Here is a 26,980-nt window from a genome sequence, read left to right on the forward strand (position 1 = left end):
GATATCTTCATCTGGAATATTTTTATGACTGAATATTTTACCGTTTCCACAACCTTGGGTATTCTGCTATAAGGTATAGTCTGTTTCATAAAACTTCAGAATAACTAATCTTAATAAGGGCGCCCCCACTGTCATTTACCCGCGCCCTGCGCCCTTATTAGGTCAAATACGGTATGTTGTGTATTAACTTTCCTTGTTTTCATGGTTACTATGCAACCATGACTATATTATTGTAATACATATATCTTTTTGTGCTAACCACAGAAGTTTGTACCCACAAAATAATTTGAACGTTTCGAAACAGGAAAGAAAGTAGACCCAAACATACATGTTATACAGAAGAGTTTATCGGCCACAGTAGCGAACATTATTGGACCATAACATCATTTTCTAAAACATTCCTTGCTTTATATCATCCATGTCTCTTACTTAAGTTAAGTCCGACACGTATTTCAGATAAAAAATTGTCTCATAAATTTGCAAAGTCTACAATTTCTTAACTCCAACATGCATTCATGTTGCAGGATATCAACACATGCATTATTCTCATCTTTAAACAGAAACAAAATTGACTTAACAAAGCTAACATGTGCATATACTCTCATTTCTTAACTGTCTGCATAATTTCTGGCTCTGTTATTATTCTACTGGACACTGTACTTATACACTTCAACATACTTAATTTCCCACTCAGAAAATCAGAAAACACCATACACTTCTGCTACACACATATCATAATTTTCCCCTTGGAAAAAAAAAAGTCATTCACACTTTCACTCATCCTTTTATTCATATAAAACTTTACTGTAGCATACCTACTCACCTCTCTGAAAATGATTACCCGATTAATGGTCCTTATACCCATAGCTTTATTCCACCTATAGTTTCTTGCTAAACTTTCTATGCTTGTTAGGAAGATTTTGGTATAAACACTAAAATTTTACAGATATGCAGACATTGCCTTGGACTTCCATGTCCAATGTTCATAACTATTGATCAATATTTTAACAATACAAAACAGATTTAAAATATCCTTAAGTAACAATAGTTTACCAATATCAACTAAAAATAGTGGTACGCAATTCACTAATAATCACACATCAACAGTTATCTCCCTTAGATTAACTTAACTTGTTATTCATCGAGTTATCCCTCGGTAACAATGATGGTACACACTACCCAATACTTATAATCACCGTTTAAAATTATCTCCCTTCGATCAATAAGTTTTCCTAAATTATCTCCCTTTGATCAATAAGTTTTGCTAAATTATCTCCCTTTGATCAATAAGTTTCGCTAAATTATCTCTCTTTGATCAATGATCATGAGCTATACACATAAATTTTACTTTTGTACCAATACTATAGGTTACCAACTAAAACTAGCGGTACTCACTAAACTTATTATCTCCCTTGCTATTAGGCCTGGTGTCCCTCCTAAAGGTTATTCCAGTAAAATATCTACCCTACAATGTATGAAGGGGACAGGTTTATTGTGTAACACTAAGAGAAGTTATTCTCGAAAACAAATACCATTTAAAAAGCATCATTTTCTCCAGCACTCGCGACCATTCTATAGATATTTCGTTTCCATTTTCAGAGCCCCCAAATAAGATAACTATTTTACGTGATTATCCAGGATTAACTCGGGATAAATTATCTTTTCGCAGCTGCCTAATATCAATAAGTCTCTCCGTCAATGAGTCCTCCCAAATGTTAACAAATTCATTGTTCTCCCTACTTGGAAACATCTTTTTGAGATCCTGGAAATGAACAGCAGGTCTACTTAAGTACCCGCGCACTGGTAGCTACGCTGTAGCACAGAACTGTCCTCGACAACGAGACGATGCAAACAGGACTGTCCTTGACAACGAGACGATGTAGCAAGGACTGTCCTTGACAACGAGACGATGTAGCAAGGACTGTCCCAGACAACGAGACGAGTCAGCACAGGACTGTTCTCGACAACAAGATGAGGCAGCACAGGACTGTTCTCGACAACAAGACGAGGCAGCACAGGACTGTCCTCAACAGCAAGACAATGAATGAGACAAGGATAAAATTTTGCTTTGGGGATTATCTCCCCATAATGAGATGAGTTTCCTAACACGATCACGGTGTCTCCTTGGTGGTGCCAATTTGGTTGAGTTTTTTCTTGTATTCCTCTGCCTCCTCCTCCTTCTGTTTCAGCTGCTGTTTGTAATTCTCCGCCTGTTTCTGAATCTCCTCCAGTTGTTTACGTAACGCATCCTTATCCAGGCTCTCCAGACTTTCTTTGTTCTGAAACAGGGTGTAAAGGAATGTTACAGGTAATTCATTAATCCACAAATAAGATAAAACTCACAAACCTTCTTCATTAAAATCATCAATTTAAAACACTAAGATATAAGTGGTTCATTACAAACTCTTAATTTTATAGTGAAATACTTGGACATTTAATTTCAGAAATAAACAAGTGCAATCAATGATTCCGAACGCTCACCGGCAGCAGCAATCACACTATGCATTCATTTTTTTATGTATGTATAAGCATGTCATTTTGAAATTGTAAGTCACAAAATATCGCTCCTAGACCTTAAATGTATGTATAAACCAAATAAGAAGGGTGTGGACTTACAAGCTTTCCAAAAACTTACCCCAAAATCTTAAAGTGGGTTTTAGTGCCAACAAACCCCAATATCTTAAAGTGGGTTGTAGTGCCAAACAAATTAAGTCCACAAAATGATTAAATGTGAAAAAAAATCACAATTCTTTTTCTGCATGATTTTGCTATAACATCACTCCTAGACTTCTAATTAATGTATAAACCAAATAAGAAGGGTATGAGGTGTATACTTTTGGACTTACATGCTTTCCAAAAACTTGCCCCAAAAACTTTAAAGTGGATTTTGGTGCTAAATATATTCAGTCACAAAATGGTAAAATGTGAAAAAATCACAATTTGTTTTTGCATAATTCTACCATAGCATCACTCCTAGACCTCTAATGAATGTTTAAACAAAATAGGAAATGGGTGAGGTGTATACTTTTGGACTTATAAGCTTTCAAAAAAGTGATCCCAAAAACTTTAAAGTGGGAACGGACACCGACGCCAGGGGGTAAAGCACTGGCTCCAGGTAACTCCTAACCCGTTGAGCTAAAAATGTAAAAATGTTTCGAGTACAACTTACATCGAGCAGTTTCTGTATGTCGACTGATGCTGAATCTCCTCCCTCCTCCTCATCGGTCCTTTGGCGTTTGGCTGGGGGTTCCTCTGTAAACACAACCAAGGATAACTTAGTTTCTCTTCTACATACTCCAATAGGATAAACAACACAAGTAACTGTATATACTACATAGGCACTGGCTGATGAGTTTATAAAGAAAATACCATGATTATCAAAAACAATGACACAAAAATACACATTTCCCACACATCATATCAATCCCTCACCCTGAACCTTTTTCATCTCATTAATATAAAAACAAATTTTATAATTCCTCACGACTAGAATGGTAATGATGAATACACTAATTTGTAAATCAATTTGAGATGCAATAAAACAATTACATCAATTTCTCAAAATCCAAGGTTTAAAAACAAAGATACAGCAAAAAATTAAAATTCATGTAATCTGAAGTGTGTGTTGATATCTCCATATTATATATAATGCAGCTATCTTTCCTAGTTTGGTTAACAAAAGGCCCATGGGCATTATCAGTCACCCTGAGATTTGTTATATCTTAGCACATTTGGCCCCTGTGATCTTGAATGGAGGTCAAGGTCATCCATTTGAACAAACTTGATAACCCTTCATCCCAGCATGCTACAGGCCCAATATCAGGTCTCTGCGCCTGTTCGTAATTGAGAAGAAGTTAAACATACAAATTGTTACGACGGAAGACGACGGACAAAAGGTGATTGCAATAGGTAAACTGAGACTTCGTCTCAGGTGACCTAAAAACAACATTGATACTTTTTTAGGAACTGAGCTAAAAATCCAGATTCTAATTAGCATCCCTAATTTCCAGAGTGACTGGACCATAGATTCTGGATGATATTCTGTAAATGAAGGCTATGTTGAGAAGTATACTTGTTCAGCAACAGATCTGTTTATACAAAAGTTTAAAGTGAAATGTTGCTGCTGCTTCAGCTGTCACCATCGGAAAAATAACACCATAGTCTCGCTTTGCAATTTCATCCCACACGAAATGCAGGAGTCTTTGCTCCAGGACTCGAATATCCGAGTCCCAAAATTCACTAGAGCTACTGACCTGTGGTGTCTACAGTAAGAGTTGCGTCCCCTGCTCCTCCGCCTGCGATCTCCTCCAGCACCGTCGTCTCCTCAGCAGTCAACTCCGATTGGTCAGCACCCGCTACTATGGTTATAACTTTCTGTAAAATTCAGAAACGGACAAATTTAAAGATACTACATTTCAGACATCACTAGTCATGATCGACATAAAAAACAAGGATAGGTCACAGGTGCCTGACTCGTTTTATAAAATAATAACATATAGAGTACATCTCATTTATATGTACTCTATATGTTATTATTTTATAAAACGAGTCAGGCACCTGTGGATAGGTTATTAATTAATGTCACAACACCAAAAGTGACTTTCATTTCACTATTACCATCCTCCAAAAGTTGGAATTTCCTCGATTTTATTAAAGTGAATAAATACTTATATAATTATTGCATCAGGATTGTGAACAGAATCAATTATGTTTAGTTTCATATTTGGTATGTAACTGGGTCCTATAGGCGATCACATTTAGGACACAGCTATTATTTTTGGTGATAATAGATATCTTTCTATACTGTGGGAGTCATTTTATGCATTTTTGTGACTAGAAGTGTATACAATGTCAGCATTGTAGTATCTTTAACAATATCGCCCCTGAAACATATCAAGATCTTTGGTCGTTGTTGGAGGAAAGTCTAATGGAACTTATCATAAGACTCACTCAAACTTTAAACGATTATCTCTGTATCAGAAATAGAGCTTGCTTATAAAATATTTCATTTGTGGAAACACTGTAAAATTTAAAGCATGCCAGTGAACATGTATACAATGTATATGTGTAACTACCTGGACGTAAGTGTAGGGGGAAAAAAGTTCCCAATTTCTACACCACCATAATGTTCAAACAACGATAAATGCCTCTATACAAGACAGAAGACTTACTTTGAGGCCTTTATACCAGCGAATTACCAGCGAAAGGAAACTAAATGCAAAATTACATTTAAGAAAAAAACACCAGTTGAAACAAAAAAATCAAATACAACCTTAAACCCTGAATGATAACCACCAGAATCTGATCTGGAGTAACACTTGATATAATGATTCTATGATGCAAATATGAATCGGATCTGTTGAGGATTTCACTAGATGTTTCACACAACCATAATTGAATTTTAGAAGCTGTCAGCTCAGATGTAGGATTTTACGGCGAGAATTTAAACTACATTTGTTGAGGAGCTATAAAGTATCAATGAAGTATAACATGGTTATTTTCGCGGGGATTAATTTTACGATTTCAATATGTAAACTAAACGCGTGGGGTAATTTTTGCGATCGATCCACTTTCGCTTGTAGTTCAAGATTAAGCAAATTTATATAAAAATAATACGCACGGGGGAAATTTTCGTAAACAAAAGGAGTCAGCGTAATTAGCGTAAATTTCCCCCTCTCGTAAATTTCAACATCAACAGTATCGGACTGATGAACTGACATGTGACAGACAACAAGTCTCACCTGTTCCTCTGTTTCCAGTCCTACTGTCTCCTCCTCTGTGATTTCTGTCGCTTCTGTTTCTTGTAAACCTTGTTGTTTGATTAGATTTAGAGCAATCTTTCCCTGCTTCTGTATCATCCAGAAAAACAGATGAAGTAAAAAATCTAAGCCTGTTAAAGCCTTATACAAACTCTACTTGTAGATTATTACCCAGAGTTCCCTGTTATTACATGTGACAGTCTCTCTACCTTCTACTGTAGATTATTACCCAGAGTTCCCTGTTATTACATGTGACAGTCTCTCTACCTTCTACTGTAGATTATTACCCAGAGTTCCCTGTTATTACATGTGACAGTCTCTCTACCTTCTACTGTAGATTATTACCCAGAGTTCCATGTTATTACATGTGACAGTCTCTCTACCTTCTACTGTAGATTATTACCCAGAGTTCCCTGTTATTACATGTGACAGTTTATTACCTGTCAGTGTGATGGTCTGCCCACTCTCCACGGCCGATGTGATCATTCCTCCCTCAGACGTAGTGATCATTGTGATTCCTTGACTCTCCAACCAACTCAGGGCATCGTTGCTATTCACACCTGAACAAAGACATTACAGAGATGACAACTGGAGTTCACAGGTCATTAGTTCACAGGTCATTACATCAATGGAGTTCACAGGTCATCATCATCACTTAGTTCACAGGTCATTGAATGCAAAAATTAACTGCCATTTAGAGTTGCAATCGGTTATAAATCAAAAATGATTATCAGTTTGAATCGGCAGGGCAAACTGATCTCATAATCGGTTTTCAAGTACTTTCAGGTAATTATTTATTGTGTTATTAGTAAAAGATTGTTCACAACCTAATATATGTATTGATGATGTGAAAATATATAGACTAGTCTACGTAAAACTAGACTAGTTATAAATCGCATTTATTAAATCAAATGTCTCAATTTCAAGAGCAAGATATAGTAACATGTGGTAGTTTTATCACAGTACCCTTCAGTCAGCTTGCAATTTGGTTGGTGGTTTTCATTTTAGACTGAGACCAAAATATCAGATTGTCCAAACACCATGTAATGTAGTCACTGATATGTATGACCATTAACAATGACATTTGTGTCGATTTCTCCTGATATATATCAAAGAGAACAATGTCATGCTGATTAATTAGTCGATAATAAATTTTACCATCAATGGTTGGAATGCCTTTCGATTAGTTAATCGATTCCTACCAATCATCACTACAATACTACTGCCATTATTAAAGGGGTTTACACTAAACATTTTTATATCTGGTGTCCTTTTCAGGTAGAGGGCACTGTATACTTTTAATAGACGAATCACTTCTTGATAAAGTAGGGTTTCTATTTTTTATGCTTCAAAACTCAAAAACTGTATTGGTTTGTGATACGACCCCTAACCCATAGCTTACACTATGTTGGTTTGTGATACGACCCCTTACCCATAGCTTACACTGTGTTGGTTTGTGATACGACCCCTAACCCATAGCTGACACTGTGATGGTTTGTGATACGACCCCTTACCCATAGCTGACACTGTGATGGTTTGTGATACGACCCCTTACCCATAGATGTCACCGTGATGGTTTGTGATACGACCCCTTAGCCATAGCTAACATTATGTTGGTTTGTGATACGACCCCTTACCCATAGCTTACACTATATTGGTTTGTGATACGACCCCTTACACATAGCTTACACTGTGATGGTTTGTGATACGACCCCTTAGCCATAGCTAACATTATGTTGGTTTCTGATATGACCCCTTACCCATAGCTTACACTATGTTGGTTTGTGATACGACCCCTTGCCCATAGCTTACACTGTGTTGGTTTGTGATACCACCCCTTACTACCCATAGCTTACACTATGTTGGTTTGTGATACCACCCCTTACCCATAGCTTACACTGTGTTGGTTTGTGATACCACCCCTTACCCATAGCTTACACTATGTTGGTTTGTGATACGACCCCTTACCCATAGCTTACACTGTGTTGGTTTGTGATACGACCCCTTACCCATAGCTGACACTATGTTGGTTTTCGATACGACCCCTTCACCATAGCTAACATTATGTTGGTTTTTGATACCACCCCTTACCCATAGCTTACACTGTGTTGGTTTGTGATACGACCCCTTAGCCATAAGTTACACTGTGTTGGTTTTCGATACGACCCCTTACCCATAGCTTACACTATGTTGGTTTTCGATACGACCCCTTACCCATAGCTAACATTATGTTGGTTTGTGATACGACCCCTTACCCATAGCTTACACTATGTTGGTTTGTGATACGACCCCTTACCCATAGCTTACACTGTGTTGGTTTGTGATACAACCCCTTACCCATAGCTAACATTATGTTGGTTTGTGATACGACCCCTTATCCCCAGTCAACACTGTGTTGGTTTGTGATACGACCCCTTAACCATAGCTAACATTATGTTGATTTGTGATACGACCCCTTACCCATAGCTTTCACTGTGTTGGTTTGTGATACGACCCCTTAGCCATAAGTTACCTGGTGTTGGTTTTCGATACGACCCCTTACCCATAGCTTACACTATGTTGGTTTTCGATATGACCCCTTACCCATAGCTAACACTATGTTGGTTTGTGATACGACCCTTATCCACAGCCAACACTGTGTTGGTTTGTGATACGACCCCTTATCCCCAGTCAACACTGTGTCAACACTGTGTTGGTTTGCGATATGACCCTTTATCCCCAGTCAACACTGTGTTGATTTGTGATACAACCCCTTACCCGTGTTTGTTTGTGATACGACCCCTTATCCCCAGTCAACACTGTGTTTGTTTGTGATACGAACCTGCTTGTGATACGAACCCCTTACCCATAGCTTACACTATGTTGGTTTGTGATACGACCCCTTATCCCCAGTCAACACTGTGTTGATTTGCGATATGACCCCTTATCCCCAGTCAACACTGTGTTGGTTTGTGATAAAACCCCTTACCCGTGTTTGTTTGTGATACGACCCCTTATCCCCAGTCAACACTGTGTTGGTTTGTGATACGACCCCTTACCCGTGTTTGTTTGTGATACGACCCTTTGCCCATGTTGGTTTGTGATACGACCCCTTACCTACAGACATCAGTGGCCATTATATTACCTTGAGTGGTGGTTCCTGGGGCTGTAGCCTCTGCCAGTGCTGCTAATGTTGCTAGGACAGAAGAATTGTCTGAACTCTCTGGAAAACAAATCAAATTGTTTGACTGAGAGACTACTAGTCTACCCTCGTTATATCACCACATTTCATCCACGCCAGTTATGGCGGTATGACGAGGGTGGCAATAGTATTGAATAATGAGAATTATAACCATGAAATATTATATAAGATTGCATTACCAACGTTGAACGGATAATCTCACTGTGACAACGTTACAAGATTTACAATATACATGTACATTCTATAGGCTATATATTTTCATATAAGTCACAAATTTCTGAAAAAAGTGATTGATCTGCTTTTGCTGCATCATCCATTATTATCTGTTAAATTTTATGTAAAATTATTCGGCAGTGACTTTTCTACCTAGAAGCCAAACGTTCATACCATACACAAAAGGAACAAAAAATGAGTAGAAATCGGTATGTTTGTATTTTAACAAACGTGGCGGACAGCGGTATGCGAGGGTGGCAAACTTAACGAGGGAATGATGTAGGAGGGAAATCTGTTCCAGAGCTTTAAGGTGGCGGTATGCGAGGGTGGCTGTAGCTTCGGGTGGTGATAGGTCGAGGGTAGACTGTATTTATTTGAGTAGGGACAACCATGCATTGCATAATTACATTGTTCCTATTTTGAATTTTCTCCGGACAGTAGAGACAAACAGATGATTACTCTAGAAGAAGGCCGTACAATTTCATACCTATTGAATGATGGGCACCCTAGGTCTACAGTACTAACATTCCTGGGTATTTTGAGAAAATCAAATTGACCGATATGGGAAAATTTTACATGGAAATTATGTTAAAAATGTACATGCTAATAACTGCTTCATAATGCAGTATACATGTTGGCACACAGCAATTTTGACCCTTGACTCCTTTTTTCTATTCCATTTTCGGAGTTATATTTGCGATTATATTTTTCTGCGTTTTAATCTATGGACACAATTTGCAATTTCTTTTTTTTTTTGGCAAAAATAATGCTAAAATGCATTGGGAATGGGGTCGGTTTGTACACCTAGTTATATAGACAGGGAAAAAAACATGCTCCTTTTACTCACTGGTGTCTTTAGAAGTCTTGGCGATGTTGTGATACAGATTCACAGGGAGGACATCTTTATTTTCAACTTCAGACTGCAGAGTGTCAGATGTTGTCACAGTAACCGTTTCTATGGCATCAGCCTCCACCTCTGTCGTTTCTATGGTGACAGATTCTCCCTCTTCTAGACCCTGTATTTCTGTATGCTATCAAATAAAAATATTTCTTTTTTTTAATTTGAGAAAATTGAAATACAAATCTGAAAGCAAACTCTTGAAATTGAAAATCTTTTATCATCATCATCATTATTATAATGAAGAATTAAACAGGACTGGTATTTATACCATAACAAACCTTCCTGTAGCTATTAAACACGTGTTCCGTTATGGCTCTGGCATTAATTACAATTCATAAAACCTTTTTTATTTAAACTAGAATTTAAATAGAGAAAGTCTATAATTGTTTCAATTGAAAGCGAAATGAAACAACTTTTGATAGGCGGGTGCAAGTGAACTCATCTATTAATTATTACAACTGTTGAAAAACAAAACAGTTTATACCACACATGGAATAAACTGTAAACACGCTTTGATAAGCTAACATGAGGAACATTGACCGGAAGACTGCTTTTTAAACATTAGCACTCATGAAAATTAAACACACAATAAATAGTTCACGTTTTTTTTGTAATATTTTTATTTTATTCAGATTTCTATCTTTTTATTGCTTTGAAGAAACAAACCTGTTCATAACTTACAATTTGTTTTTGTAACAAGCAATTGAATTTCTAATATTTCTGAAATTGCTGAGTTTGTTTCTATCATTACATTTTTTGTGCTTTACTTACCTGTGCTAACTGTAACATCTGTGCTATATCTGACCGACCGTTGGAGACGGCAATATCTAGAGGTGTTTTGTCAAACTGAAACACAACAAAAATAGACATATAATCAATGTATCCATAAACATGTGTAATTTCATAGTAAACTAGCCCAAACTTTCCTTTCATCTTATCATCCACACTTTTCATTTCATTTTAATAACTTTATTGATAAAGTATTGTAACAAGTAAATTGGAAGAAATAACAAAGCATTCTCTTCACTTTTTCCCTTGTAGGCAGCAGTATATTCACAGTTCAGTTGTCACATTTCGTATCCGCCCCATGTCCGACTCCCGTTCCTAGAGTTACCTACCTTGTTGTCACAACTTGTATCCGTCCGTGTCGGACCAGATCCTAGAGTTACCTACCTTGTTGTCACAACTTGTATCCGCCCCGTGTCTGACCAGCTCCTAAAGTTACCTACCTTGTTGTCACAATTAACTTGTATCCGCCCCGTGTCTGACCAGATCCTAGAGTTGCCTACCTTGTTGTCACAACTCGTATCCGCCCCGTGTCTGACCAGATCCTAGAGTTACCTACCTTGTTATCACAACTCGTATCCGTCCGTGTCTGACCAGATCCTAGAGTTACCTACCTTGTTGTCACAACTTGTATCCGCCCCGTGTCTGACCAGATCCTAGAGTTACCCACCTTGTTGTCACAACTCTTATCCGCCCAGTGTCTGACCAGATCCTAGAGTTACCTACCTTGTTGTCACAACTCGTATCCGCCCCGTGTCTGACCAGATCCTAGAGTTACCTACCTTGTTGTCACAACTCGTATCCGCCCCGTGTCTGACCAGATCCTAGAGTTACCTACATTGTTGTCACAACTCGTATCCGCCCCGTGTCTGACCAGATCCTAGAGTTACCTACCTTGTTGTCACAACTCATATCCGCCCCGTGTCTGACCAGATCCTAGAGTTACCTACCTTGTTGTCACAACTTGTATCCGCCCCGTGTCTGACCAGATCCTAGAGTTACCTACCTTGTTGTCACAACTTGTATCCGCCCTGTGTCTGACTTTGTCTCTAGAGTTACCTACCTTGTTGTCACAACTTGTATCCGCCCCGTGTCTGACCAGAGATTCTATAACACCAAGATGACCTTTTTCTGTTGCCCAATGTAAAGGCGTCATTTTTAGCTGCAAAATAGAATTAATTAAGTTGATGAAATAAGTTGATGAAATAAGTATGTCTAAAGGATGGAGAATTTGTTTGACAAAAAAAAAATATCACAAAACATTTGTATTCTGTTCAGTCATTAATATCCTGAGCAACAAGATTAACAAACTCAACTATATAAACTACCTTTTATAATTTCATTCATTAAAAATTCAGAGAGAATGCATGGTGCATAGCAACTCAGTGATTGTTTTTGGCCAGATCTACAGCCAACTTTAGGCTGTTTCCCCTTGCCAAAAAAAAGTTGTATTTTCCCAATTTTGAAACATCATTTTTCCCAATTAAAAAAAAAAAAAATAAAATTTGTATTGAATTTCTATCTGTTTATCTGTATTGTATTTCATTCCTAGAATATGTGAATATTATGGTACGATAGTTGATCATCATACACGTGAACAGTAGACTGACAAATTTACTTCCGCGATAGGCAAGTTGGCCTCAATTAGTCGTATAAACGGTATAAGGGAGGTAACTCGAATCCTGCTCACTGTTGCGCTTTCCACAAATGACATGCAGGCAAGCGTTTCAGAGAGTCTGTAGATAAACACTAAGATGAAAACAAGAAAACTTCCTTTGTTTTGTAGTCTAAGTAATAACCCATGATGCTTGCTACTGACTCTTCATATCATGAAGCAGACTAGAAAAGCCAATAAATGAAGTGTTTTGACTTATTTAAGTATTTTGTCATTATTTGCTATTTTCCCAAATTCACCAAACACCGCAATTATTTTCCCAATTGAAAAGGCATAGGCTGTTGAAAAAATTACCTGAAAAACACTGCAACTGACACCAGTTTGTGTTGTAAAAAAGTTGAATTCTAATTACATTAGTATTAAAAGACAGATGCTGACAAAAACAGCCTACTGTTACTAAATCCAATTTTTATTTTTCAGGTAATATAGCACATAGCAGGGACACAAATCAGTGTACTTTTCACAATGGTTCACCAAAGTATGATAGTTCTATTATAAAATATACAGTCAAACTTTGTTATCTTGATAATCCAAAGACCCAGTTTGCCTCAAATGAGTAAGAATTATATATCTAAATACAAATCATATATACAGGGTTTTTCCTACATTTTTCAACTGGGTCCAGGGTCAATTGAATTGGGAATTTCTATGCGACAAAATGTGACATTGGGAAAAGCGAAAAATAGTGAAATTCATACAAATTTCAGTTTTTCTTTGAGAAATATTACCTTTATATTATTTTTGATTTCATTTTGTTATCTGTAGCTTTTTTTTAATTTTATTTTTCAAAATTGCCTTAATATAGGTCTTTATATATGTAAAACATACTTAATCATTCAAAAGTGACATCAAAATTGGGTTTTTTTTGTTTTTACATTTATTTGGGGGGGGGGGGGGATGGGTCTTTTAAACGGACTTTGTTTCTATATAAACAAAAATACTCATGATATCTCTGACTTTGGAGTAACCAGATTCGACTGTGTTTCCTGTTTTCTATATGAATGTTACCATGTCTTTGGCATCAATGTCAGCAGCGTGTGTGATGAGGAGCTCCACAATGTCTACGTGGCCTTCCTGAGCGGCCACGTGCAGTGGAGTACGGTCCACCTTCGTCCGTGCATCTCGACTGATGCCCGCCCGCAGTAATATCTCCGCAGTCTCTATGTGACCATATTGTGTAGCAAAGTGGAGTGGAGACGTACCAAGCTGACAAGAAGAACAGTTAATATTAGCCACATCAAAAAAAGCAATGGCCAAAAAGAACCAACAAATGAAAACAAAAGAAAACTGCAACATTAGTGCAATATGCCAATATCAATAATATACATGTGATATTTGTCCATCACTATATTACTACTAAACTATATACAGCTACATGTATTACATATTTATGTATTCATTATTTTAACTTAACCTGATGTATTTCTATCTAACTATTGATATCTCTATTGTAATGGTGTTGTAAATAATGTACATTTTACTTGACCATTTGTAAGACTCAATATGTCATCAAGAATAAACAAAGCCTATTATTATCATTATAATTTTGAAGAGAACTGTTCAGAACTAAGAAATAAGCAATTACAAACATAAGGTGTTCAAATCAAAGTGTCAATGCTTGTCATCCATTTTTCTGAATAGTCTCAAAATTAGGATCCAGGACTGTCGAAACATACTCAGTTAGCTGGAGAAATATATATGCATGTATGTTTCACAAAATATTAATAAAAATTTCAACAGTATAAATCCAAATTGACCTTTGGTTTGCATTTTTGTTTTTTCCAGATAAGTCTAAATGCATTGGATATGAGATTGTTCTGTTTGCTGATGATGTGAGTGCAGTGTATACATAGTTAAATAATACCAACCCAGTCAGTAGTGAATGGTGCCCCATTTGACATTAGAGTGCGAACTTCTTCCGTCTCACCACGCTTGGCTGCATCCAGCAGGCGTTTACCAAGATCAACCAACGACATGCCAGATGAGTTCTTGAAGCCTTCACGTTTGGGTAAAACGATGTTGACTTCCTGTGAAAGAACTTGTTTTATCTGTTTCACAGTCTGCATCAAGTCTTACATAGGCCAACCTGTAATATAATACAACTGCATGATGACTTATGATGATGATGATGATACATGTTGATGATGATGATAATGATGATGAAAACACAGCATGTAATGATGATGCATGATGATGATTCATGTTGATGATGCATGATGATGAAAACACAGCATGTGAGTGTGAAAGTTTTTGTGTGTGTTTTGCCTTTGTCATATATGTCTATTATATTGTTTAATATGTGAAAAATATTCAAGAAAATAAAAGAATTATAAAAAAATATATCATTACAACAAGCTTAAGACTTACATAACAAGGGGTTGTGCTGGGTATCTTATAAATGGGATGACCTTTTCAGATTACATTGGGTCCCTTTTAGAGTTTAATTTGAAGCTTAAGGACTTTCCTGAAAATGTCCATCAAGAGAGCCTCAAAAACCAAATTAACATCGATCATTGAGGTTCAATTACCTCCATGTCAAAAACTCATTGCGGGAAAAAATATAGGTATCCATTAGATGCTGCATAAATTTGATATGGTGTATTTATGTTTAATTTCAAAATTCTGACAAAGCACTTTTATTTTAAAATCCCTAAAACTGATTTTTGTGGTCCTTGATGCCTTGAATTGTCCATGTTTCCTGTGTCTTTTTTTCTTCTGCCTCTACTGTAAATTTGTACAAATTCATTTTATTTTCAAAAACTGACAAGGGAATCAACAGGACCATCAGCCTAAACGGTCATCTGACCAATAGGATTTACAGCAGTGACACGCCTCTCCATCCCCAGGAGTCGGACCAGCCTCATTTATGAAAATTATGACAGACTCCCCCAATGCTGTTTCAGACCAAATTTGGTTTTAATCCATTAAGACACCAAGGAGGAGTACAAGTAGTGTTTTAAAGCCAAATTTCAGCCAAGTTCCTCTTTAGGGACCCCAACCCCGCTTCCCCAGGGGTCGAACCAGCTTCATTTATATAAACTGTGCACATGATTGTCCTCCTAAATGATGTTTCATGCCTCCCAAATTTGGTTGAAATTTGCTCTGGCCTTTCACTATTCACAACATCAATATGAATTAAGGCCTTCATCTGGTACATGTTGATGTAAGCAATCATGATCAATTATGACATCATCAGTTCTTGTGCTCATATTATATCAAATTCTGAAGATGTCTTTGATTTTTTATTTCATATAATTATAATAGGTTTTATGTTGTTTATCAAGCGAAGATGAAATGTTTATATTACATTTGGATGCGAGTTAATCCGGGTATTTAATTTCAGTGACTTCCGTTATGCCTATCCGGTATGTTATTTGTGCTGCAATTGGTGTGTGTGATCGGGTATTGTGTATGAATGCATAAATGCATGTGCTGTTCATGTGCAGATTTAGCACCAGTTGAGCCAATCTAATTGAAAGCTAGATCCTCATTCTCACTCCATTACATGAACATAAAGCTGTCATAAAACAATTTTGGAGGTCTTGGTTAAGTTATAAAGTGAAAAAACTTAACAGGTTATAAGCTAAAACAAAACTATTGGTATAGTCGATATCATAGTAGTAAAACATAAAAGGTATCATTGGAAAGAGAATTATTCAATCTTTATTTCGGTTCATGACATTTCAAATTTGGTCAAAAAACAAGGAAGAGATCTAGATTGACTATTAAATTTGCCTGTTGCACAGTGATGACCAGGGCTTTTTGGGGCCATTAATAGGTCCCATTACCATTTGGAATTATTTTAAAGTCAAAATTTGCAGTTTACTCACAAAAAAATCTTTCCCAATTCACTAATTTTCTTCCAAAAATGAGACTGTTCCCTTCAAATTTTATTCCAGCTTTTTTAAACTCTGGGCAAACTGTACATAGTAATGATTATGAAGAAGCGCCATCATTAGCAAATAGCTAACATCGATATCGGTGTCAAAGGCAAAGATAAATACAGATGTAGGTCCCTTCCAAAACCAGTGAGAAAAGCCCTGTGTACAGACGAACCACCAGTGGGAGGGGCTAAACTGGGCATTAAGTGACATCACTAATCACTGTATGAATGGGCTTATACTAGCTGTAATTAACTGGCAAGGAAAGGCGATGGGTCTGGGGGTCGCGAAAGCCTCCAGCGGGTCCAGGGCAGCGCCCTTGTAGGGTGTTCCAGGGGTGCAAATTTGAAGCCCCCTGACAGAAAATGAATATAGAAAATTTGCAATCATTCGGAATCAGGCGCGGGATCAAGGATTTTCGAAAGGGGGGTGGGGGTCCAGTAATTTTGTGATAATTCGAGCACCGTATACGTGACCCAATGCATATACCTATTTTCCTATCTTATGCCTCAGGAACCTATGCCAGGCTATGGTATTACAACCGATCGCGAGACCAACAGCATTTATATTACTATTATAATTATATTAAGTACAACCGATCGCGAGACCAATAGTGGCAATACAGTAGCAGTTATATTACCAAGTCCTATGTTCATTCAAACATAAGATATACGGTTTTTACAAGACAAAAACAAGAACCATTTCAATGAAAATTGAGGTACAACGCGACGATTTAAAACAACAAAATTGGATAATAAGGCGACCGCGATGCTCGCCTTCTTACAAGAACTCAAGCGATTCTGTCAATGACCGACAATAACAATATCAGCGGAAGTTGCATGTGGTCGGAGCGGAAAAGGACCCAAAAGTATCAACATCCGCTAAGACTTCATACAACACATTTTCCCATGTAACAATAATAATACAGGCTATCAAAATATGTGCATAAATAAACCATTTTTACCGCTTAATGTGTGTTTAAAGGCCGAAACTCCGTTTGAAAACCAAGACATCCGGAAGTTGGAAATAAAATAAGTAGTCCGGAAACGCTTTGGGCCTTTTCACCTAATATTATATTATGTCGCATAGTTAGATTCCTCTTCAAATGGGAATAATCAGGTTAAAACACATTAATATTTACATATGGTAATAAAGGTAAAACAATTGAAGCGCTTGTGATAATTTGTAGCACAAATATGAAAGCTATGAATAAATCAAATGTGTCCAGATCTACTTGCTGAGCGAGCTTACGGTGTGAACAGGCTAACGGGAAATAACGGACTTGACGATATTTTGCGGTATTTCATGTTGATTTACTTCCTGTTGAACAATGGTTAACAAACCCATAATGCTATCATTCTGCCTAAGTTAATGCGAGTTTCTTTAACAATAAATGTTTGTCGATCTGAACTTCCCATGTAAGGTATAAAGGTTTTGAAATGATAACTACGAGGTATTTACCAGAAGCCCCGAGACATTTTGTTTGCTTTGTCAAACAAAAAAAACATTGTAACTTTCATGTCTAGGTCCTACTTGGTATCTTGCATATCTGCGAAGGTAACAATAACCGTCCAGGACAGAACTTGTAAGATGTATCGGCCTCATTGTTGTGGTGTTTTGAAAGGTTGGTGAATAAACAAAAAGGATCAAATGTATTATTTTTGGCGGGATATCCTTCTATGCGGTGATACGGATTTTAGTATTAACCGCCGGGAGAATTAACGAGATCGCTCGCGAGATCTCATCACATCAACTTCCTGTTGAAAATTAGCCACGCCTTTCAGTTCAAACTATAAAACTTTACAACAAATTCAAGAAGAATTCTTACGTTGAAAAACATATTGCAATGACCGCGGATGAATCGCATGATTACAGAAAGAAGCATGCTAACTCCTTCAACTGTTCGTAAAGTTAGGGGACTGAAATACACCAAGTATACATGGAAAGATGTGGGAGGCTGACTTTGTTTACGTACAGCGAACAGTAATCCATGAATGATGTCGGTATTTGTGTGAAGACGTACACGATATGTGAAGCCACATTAACATTTAAAATGCTTACATTGGATGTTAGCAGGATAAATGACATGCAATCAAACAATCGAGCATTAGACAAGTTATGAGATTTTAATTTAATCACTTTTACATAGGTCGTCTTTGTTACATTATCAAAAACTTTTTGCCTAGTCTGTATTTAAAGATTTTTTACGTTTTTTTTTTACATTTTCTTTTATTTGTTGGTGCTTATTAAGTTTTATGTAATGAAATGAATAGTGGACATTCGCGTGCGATCGCAAATACTTGCGAACGAAGTCAGACTAAACTTCAGATGATAGCAGAAATGTTGCTTCTGTCTTGTGAGGCCCGTCCATTACGATCATGTTTTTCTAGTCAAATTGTTAGTCCGTCCTACCTCCACGAGAGAATTTCAGCCACTGTGAAAACCATCATGACTCTGATGAAGGCAATCCTAGCCCATGTACATATGATCTCCACCAAATGGCTCGAGATATGTGAAGGACTTCAGGAATTGAGTTCTACGACAATCAACTTGATTGAACTATGCAGTCACACTGCCTACCTAGTTGCCGTGGATTTTCCCGGCTGTGAACTGGCAGAGGATGGACTTGTTGACAAATACACTGTACTGTTGTCAGGCTTAGAAATTAAGATAAGCTGCAACAGACTGAAGCGTGCACGGATAGAAGATTTAACCCCACAGCTTATAATAGATCTGTGTTCCAATATCTCACGTCACATCTCCGTAATAACGGATATATGTCGTCTGGCAGGAGAATCTGTTGAGGAGGAAAGCACAGCAGATCAGTTTAAGCTTTGTGTAAAAAGTGTGACTTGTGCTGCAGGGTGCCTAATAGCCAGTATCAAATCTTATAAGTCGCATCCTAGCAACACGCATCATTCCAGGGTGATCGTTTTCTGTGAGCCTGTTCTAGCAGCATCCAATGCACTCGTCAGTTTTGCTACAGAGGATGATTTTACAGGAAAGCAAGCTCTACTTACATCGAAGGCAAGAGATACACAAAAGGCTATACTAGGTGAGATAAAATATTAAAAGGTTAAGAGTTACACAAAAGGCTAATACTAGGTGAGATAAAATATTAAAAGGTTAAGAGTTACACAAAAGGCTTTACTAGCTAGTATAGGCGAGATAAAACATTGAAGGTTAAGAGTTACACAAAAGGCTATACTAGGTGAGATAAAATATTAAAAGGTTAAGAGTTACACAAAAGGCTTTACTAGCTAGTATAGGTGAGATAAAATATTGAAGGTTAAGAGTTACACAAAAGGCTTTACTAGCTAGTATAGGTGAGATAAAATATTGAAGGTTATAATTAAGAGTTACACAAAAGGCAATACTTGATGAGATACACAAAAGCTCCTTTAACAGTGTATGAAATTTTTAAAATATATATGAAAATTCCTTAGACAATTGGTCTATAGAAAATTGAAATCCCATAGCCCAAGTCATTTTTCCATAGACACATTTTGTAAACATATATTGTTAAAAGTAGCATAGTTGTGTCACACTAATGCTTGTATCTCCCAGTTCATACTCGCTCAAATGTTTGAAGCCAATAAATGCACTGTTCTCGGTAAAAAAATGTCTTGATTGTAAGCTCTGATTTCATTTGATTGTTTGTCAGAAAATATAGGAAAGTTGTTTACATGAATCATAATGTATGTACTCAACTTTTCATAGCCAACCGGGTCAACATGTAGATATTTTACATAGACCGACTAGGTTTTCTATAGCATCAGGCCATCGGACCACCTTTACTTTCGATCACTGCTTTAAGCGCCTTTCTTCATTTTAGCAATTTTAATAGTAGGCTTAAAGTTGTTCACAAATAACTAAAAATCTCTCCCCAAACTTTGATACTGAATATTCAGCACTATGGAAAGGGACTAATTTGAGGATAAATATGGTACTAAACTGTTATACAGGGCTTATTTGGGAAATTCAGTACTAAACTTTATGCTTTGGGAGGGCGCTTATTTTGATTTAAGGATAAATATGGTACTAAACTGTAATACATGCGGAGGGAGCTTAAGGGGGATTTATTTAAGGGTAAAATATAATTATTACAAAAACTGTTAAACCGGAATACAATTTTTTGAGGATAAATTTGGTACCTAACTTTGACACAATTAAATGGAGGCCTAGGGGGTTTATCTAAATTGTAAATAAGATGAATCAGTATGTGTGTATTGTAAATTATACTTCATCTTCTAACTATGCTTGTACAGAATGAGATTCTAGCCTGTAACATACCTGTATGCCTCTTTGTTTTGTAGGATCCTGTATGAGTATCGTGTCGGCCTGCATCCAGCTCAGCAAGACGGTTCGAGATCTTGTGTATGACGTCATGAAGCCACACCACAGAGAGAAACTCCACATGTGTACAAATTCTGTTGAGCGTGCTTCGTCAAAATTGCACGACCTCTTGGATCAACACAGTATTAATGAAAGAGCCCTAGAATTATGTAAGGAAAAGGACAGGGAAAGCCCTAAAGATGTGTTGGGGGAAGGTGATGACAGTTACCATAGCGACAGTGCTTCTACCTCCACTGTATCTGAAAACTCCGGAAACTCAACAGCGTCAAGATGATGTAGTAGTATTTAGACATCTCCCTCCGGCCTTCCACATCTCACAATCCCTCCCTGACTCTACTATTTCTTACTTCCTTTTCTCGTCTTGTCACTCTACCAACCCCCTCTCTCCAATTTCTCTTTTCTTTTTTCATTCCCTCACTCTACCAACCCCCTCTCTGTCCTATTTCTCTTTTCCTTTTTTCTTTCTCTCGCTCTACCCTCCCCTCTCTGTCCTATTTCTCTTTTCCTTTTTTCATTTTCTCACTCCACCCTCCCCTCTCTATTTCTTGTTCTCTCACTCTACCCTCCCCTCTCTCTATTTTCTCTTTTCATTTTTTCATTCTCTCACTCCACCCTCCCCTCTCTATTTCTTGTTCTCTCACTCTACCTTCCCCTCTCACTATTTCTCTTTTCATTTTTTCATTCTCTCACTCAACCTCCGCTCTCTCTCCTATTTCTCTTTACTTTTTTTCATTCTCTCACTCGTTCCCTCCCCTCTCTCCTATTTCTTGTTCTGTCAAAAATGTTAGATCAATTTCTGTTGTTCAGGGGACGGAAACTTGGCCTAACTTATACCTTCTCTTTATCCCTCCAACATTTCTTCAAAACTCTTTCCCTTTTTGTGTTCCTTCCTTCTGCTCCACATTTGGCATATTAAATGTTTGATAATCAAATTTAAGTGATTTTTTTTTGTATCTTGAGAATTTCAATGCTTGCATGTACTTCTCTATAACTCACTGTAATTACATGTTATCAAATGTGCTGTAAATTTTATATTGATGTGTAAAGAACTCGCTCAAAATAGAAACTGTTTACACAAATCTACCAGTAAGATGATATAATTACGGTATGCTTATCACTCATTTTGGTTACAAATGTTATTGTATACTGTTTTACACAGACTTGCCACAAATTCCCAAATGATGTCCATATATATGTGTTATGTACGTACACACACACATATATATATACGTACAGTGTGTATATATATATACAGAGGGCCCGCAGTGGCCGAGTGGTTAAGGTGTCCCAACACTTAATCACTAGCCCTCCACCTCTGTGTTGCACATTATAAACCTATTTGGGTCTGTTGCCAGGTACTGACCGTAGGTCTGTATTTTTCTCCAGGTACTCTTGCTTTCCTCCATCTCCAAAACCAGGCACATCCTTAAATGACCCTGGCTGTTAATAGGACATTAAACACAAACAAACAAACAAATATATAGAGTAAAACATGTGGGTACTTTGTGCATCAATTAAATAGTTGCAAATATAACTTCAACAGGACAACTGTTGTGTTTTCCTTGTAGTGACTTGAACTGTAAAAACAAGAAAATATTTTACGTTATAGTTTGCCCAACATTTAAAAAACATTATATCGGCCAAACAGGGAATATGCTAAGGGAGAGAGTTCAGGTACACAAACAACAGTTGTGTAACCCGGAAACACCCAAAATTCCACTTACCGGGTAGTGAACACCTTGATAATTGTGGCAAAGGGACAGTCTGTGTATATATATAGCCCTTTTACAAAATGGTGGATACTTGTATCACTAAAAGACTTTGCTAGGAAGAAATGTAAGTGCAAATATTTAAACCGAAATTGAATGCAAATTGATTTTTGTTAAAATATTTAAACCGAAATTGAATGCAAATTGATTTTTTTTAAATGTTTACTTTCTCAAACAACACTAAACGTTCACCAAACTAATGTGATAACACTTTAATTAGTAACGTTCTCTCCCCAGGTGTTATATTGTATGTGACTTCATAATGTGGTAACCAAAACCTTAAATAAATGGATCGCCTGAAGATGGCCATTAGGCCTGAAAATGTTAGCGAAACACAACAGTTGTCATGTTGAATTCATATTTTTCAACTATATATATATAATTATATAAAAAATTTAAAAAAAAGATAAGACTTTGCCAATGTTTAAAGTCAAATAGTTATTTCTCAAATCTTATAAGTCAAATAATTCTCAGACCTGAAGGGTTAAAACATATTTGTCAAATAGACATGTCCCTTTAATCTTCGAGGTCAAATCTCATTTTGGAGAGACAAAACTACTCTCAAGGGTCTACTGGAAGTCCTGATTTTGCCTCAATCATTTTATTTCATTGTGATTAGAACAAAAATAAGGATTGACCAATAACACTGTCATTGGTAATAGGACCGTTGTTTGTGCCAGGCCCCATTCGGATCATCCTTGGGTTGGCTATACCTGGGGGGAAAAAAAAACGAGGAGTTACGGATGTACCAGGTCCCTGTAATCATTGTTTATCAATATTGACTTCCTGGGCCAAAGGAAAATGTTTATGAAAGAAAACTCTAAAACTAGTCTCGGTGTATTAAGTGCCATATATTTTTTTCCGAATGTTTAATGGGAGTTACTGCCCCTTACGTATGTGCGTCACCTGATATTTCCTTTTTAGGATTTCAGTAGAGAGAATAGATTTCTATATGTAGTGACAAATTGAACTTAGAGAAGATTAATATGATACCTTGGTATACATCATTTGACACACGACCAATGCCACTTGACACACTACTGATGTCACTCGACATACTTTTGCTGCCACTCGACATACGACTGATGCCGATTGACACAAGATTGATGTATTTCGACACATGCCCGATGTCACTTGACACACTACTGATGCCACTCGACATGCGGCTGATGCCACTTGACACACGACTGATGCCACTCGACTTACGACCGATGCCACTTTACACACGACTGGTGTCATTTTACACATGACACATGTCCCTCAGCACAAGACGATGTCACTTGACACATGACTGATGTCACTCGACACACGACTGATGTCACTTGATGTATAATATCAGGTATATAATAAAAATTGCTGTATCATCACTTCAGTAATATTCACTAGGTAAGCCAAACATGTACCTTGCTCTGCAATCAAGAATGAAAAGGCCATTCCATACTCATTACCGGGTAATATATCGTTTGTCCATAGGCCTCCTGTTTGGTATGATATACTGTAACTAATGACCTATACATTAATATACATGTATATCGCAATATAAACATTTGTAATAGACATATTTGGGTGGTGCAATTTTTAAACGAACATTAATGTCTGTTTATTTAATGTCATTAAGTGTTGTATTTGGTGCTCACTTTACCGTATTGTATATATCCTTGATACTCGAGGAATAACATTTACATTTACAAAGCGCCCCTGGAATGTATGTCGCGGCAAAATTGATGGCACATTCAAATTCACCGCCATCTCGTGAACTTTTGATCTTGAGGAAATCATAGTCATGTGCCATTTATTTTGTAATGATATTTCCAGGGATGCATATCTAGACTACAAGTGTGAAAATGAATTTAACCCGAGATAAACTCAATGGTTTATGTACCATGTGATCTGTAACATTAAACTCAACGGTTTATGTACCATGTGATCTGTAACATGTGAACGGGTTTATTAATCTGGTTTCAAAAATTTTCTATTTAGTTTTCCAGTTTTGCAGGGTATAAAACTAATACAGAATTGCACATGAGCATTATTTGATATGATCTGGGATCTATTAAAAGATTTTTCGATAATTTGATATACATTAATAAGTCAAGTTTAATAGATTATTTTCGTAATTTATTTGTAATGGTGGTTTATCTTATCATTAATAAATGAAGTTTGATAAATTCCATGATACAAGCTCCTACTTATTACATAACTCATTATAAGAAAATAAGGAACATTTTTACTTACGAGAAAATAGTGGAACTTTCAGAGTTACTTCCCTTTAAGGAAGACTAATTTTAAATTGGACAGTACAATCATGTGGCATCATGTAGATGTCATATATTTATGGCGTCACAATAGTATTATTACGTGTGTCTTACAATATTTATGACATTGCTCTATGATATGACAGAACAGGCCAGTAATTTCTAATCATCACAATTTTTCTACTCAGCATCACATGAATTGTCCCAATGAAGAACATTAGAAAAGTAACCTATACGGTTGTGTTTTAAAATCATCTGTTTTGTGAAGGCGAAAATAATAACTGTTTGTTAAAAAACTTGAGCAGATTAAATTTCAATGTTTTTTTTTTGTTTTTGTTGTCCCCTTGAGTAACTTGTCATCATTATTCATTAATTAGTTCAGAAAAGTGAAGAAAAATAATTCAATTGTTAGTGAAAAGAATGTTCAATCATTTGTTTGTTTACTCTCAAATAGAAGACATCTTTAGTATATATTAAGAAAAGGTTGCTTGAAAATATCTCAAGATAATAAAAAAAAGTTTTGTGGTTAAAAAGTTTTGAAATATTTACCTCATATTTTCCATGTTTATTTGTGGTGGCGACAGTAAATTGTAAACGACTGTTAAATATCTGTGTTGAAGTATTATATACATGTACCTCACTTTTATACGATAGGCTTAAATGAATGCGTGAGATAACAAATGTTAATTCCAGGATTCTTTTGGTATATTACTGTATTTATCTAATATTAAGCCAATTAACATCTGGCAATAAGAACACACGTGCACATTTACATTGAAATTTGGTATATTGCTAAATGTGTTATTTCATTTTACTAAAAATTAGGCCCACATTATCGACAGAAGACGGTAACAGTGGAGGTATCATAAAATGTAAATGCGGAATTGACTTAGAAGGAATAATCTGCCAGGGCTATATGTTGCCATTTATTACAGTTCTTGGTTCCTTTTAATTAGCCCACTACGTGTGAAATGGGGGGACTATAGGTTTCTTGTCCGTCTCTCCGTCCATTCAGTTTTCTGTACTTTTTCAGCCATGCTTCAAGGTATGTTTAATTGGTGAAAGTATGTAACTTCAGTATGAGTAGCTACAAATCAAGTTCGTATTTCAGGGTTTTTGGGTCAAGGTCACTGTTACATTTTTTTAGCGGGAGCCAGTAGGGGACATGTATTGCTTCAGCAATACCCAGCATGCTTGTTTTTATTTTATTTAAAAAAAAAAATTTAATTTTTTTTTTTTTTTGAAATTGTGGGGAATTATATTTCAAATATATGTTGAATGCTATGTACAAATTGTGTAATATGATGTGTTCAGTAAGAGTTATAATGATTTCATGAATATTTATAAGACATATTGTTCTTTGATAAACATGTACATATAATTCAAAATATAAGTTCAGGTTTATGAGGACTACGTACATGAAGAGGTTGGTGCAAGATCTATAGCAATAAACAGCAATATTTGGTCCCCAGTAGTTTTGTCAATAACATTTTCAATTTCTTTTTATCTTGAATTTGTTTTATTTATTTTCCTGAAAACTTTCTTTTTTTAATTTTAACTCAAGCATCATGGCAATCATCTTTTTCGAAGATTTTGAAAAAAGCAGTAAGAAAGTATTGTAATATAAGGTTGGATCGAATATTTATATTCTCGCTTATAATACATTGATTTCGAATATTAGCAATTCATTCTTAGGAATAATTTTCCTTTTGATTAAGTAGTTCAGCGAATGTTGTGAATTATTCTGAAACCTCCAATCTTATAATAACTGAAACTGTTAATAGAATCTCGGAGAGTCGATTGAAATATTTATTTTTTTCATTTTTATTATATTTGTGTTTGTAAACTTCTTTCAAATGATAAGAATTGATGTATTACCAATGACTTGTACATTAACTCTCACAGAGATTTGTATATGATAATTTTTACACTTGATCTGAGTCGGCTGTATCATTATAAAAACTATTAAAATATCAATTGAACTAACAAGATTTTGTTATTTTATTTTAAGGCAGTAATGTTCAGCCCAATATTAAATCGGATGGATGACAACTCTGATTGTCCCCCATCGTGTGCCAATCTGTCTTCAGTGCCAAGGGTCGTGTTCACAATGTCATTTCTTCCAATTTGCTCCCCGATATCCCTGGAACATGTCTTATTGATTCTCTAGGGTTTAAGATCACTTTCGCTCTTTACACCTCAAG

The 26,980-nt window shown here is 36.4% G+C and overlaps 2 protein-coding genes across 2 annotated transcripts; one reads left to right on the top strand and one right to left on the bottom strand.

Moving 5' to 3' along the window:
- Positions 1-174: 174 nt before the first annotated feature.
- On the bottom strand, positions 175-17,478 carry LOC117315860 (GA-binding protein subunit beta-1-like). The gene is made up of 12 exons (XM_033870265.1): positions 17,361-17,478; positions 14,384-14,601; positions 13,524-13,721; positions 11,904-12,002; positions 10,826-10,900; positions 10,001-10,184; positions 8,884-8,961; positions 6,200-6,319; positions 5,719-5,849; positions 4,254-4,374; positions 3,170-3,252; positions 175-2,279 (listed from the first exon to the last, which is right to left on the bottom strand). Exons 2-12 carry the CDS (start codon positions 14,579-14,581, stop codon positions 2,112-2,114), a joined length of 1,455 nt encoding a protein of 484 aa, XP_033726156.1. The 5' UTR covers positions 14,582-14,601; positions 17,361-17,478; the 3' UTR covers positions 175-2,111.
- Positions 17,479-17,932: 454 nt separating this feature from the next.
- On the top strand, positions 17,933-26,762 carry LOC117315707 (talin rod domain-containing protein 1-like). The gene is made up of 2 exons (XM_033870060.1): positions 17,933-19,451; positions 20,713-26,762. The coding sequence occupies exons 1-2, from the start codon at positions 18,662-18,664 to the stop codon at positions 21,024-21,026; spliced, it is 1,104 nt and encodes a 367-aa protein (XP_033725951.1). The 5' UTR covers positions 17,933-18,661; the 3' UTR covers positions 21,027-26,762.
- Positions 26,763-26,980: the final 218 nt, after the last annotated feature.

This window comes from Pecten maximus, chromosome 17 (assembly GCF_902652985.1).
Source record: "Pecten maximus chromosome 17, xPecMax1.1, whole genome shotgun sequence".
Taxonomy (NCBI): domain Eukaryota; kingdom Metazoa; phylum Mollusca; class Bivalvia; order Pectinida; family Pectinidae; genus Pecten; species Pecten maximus.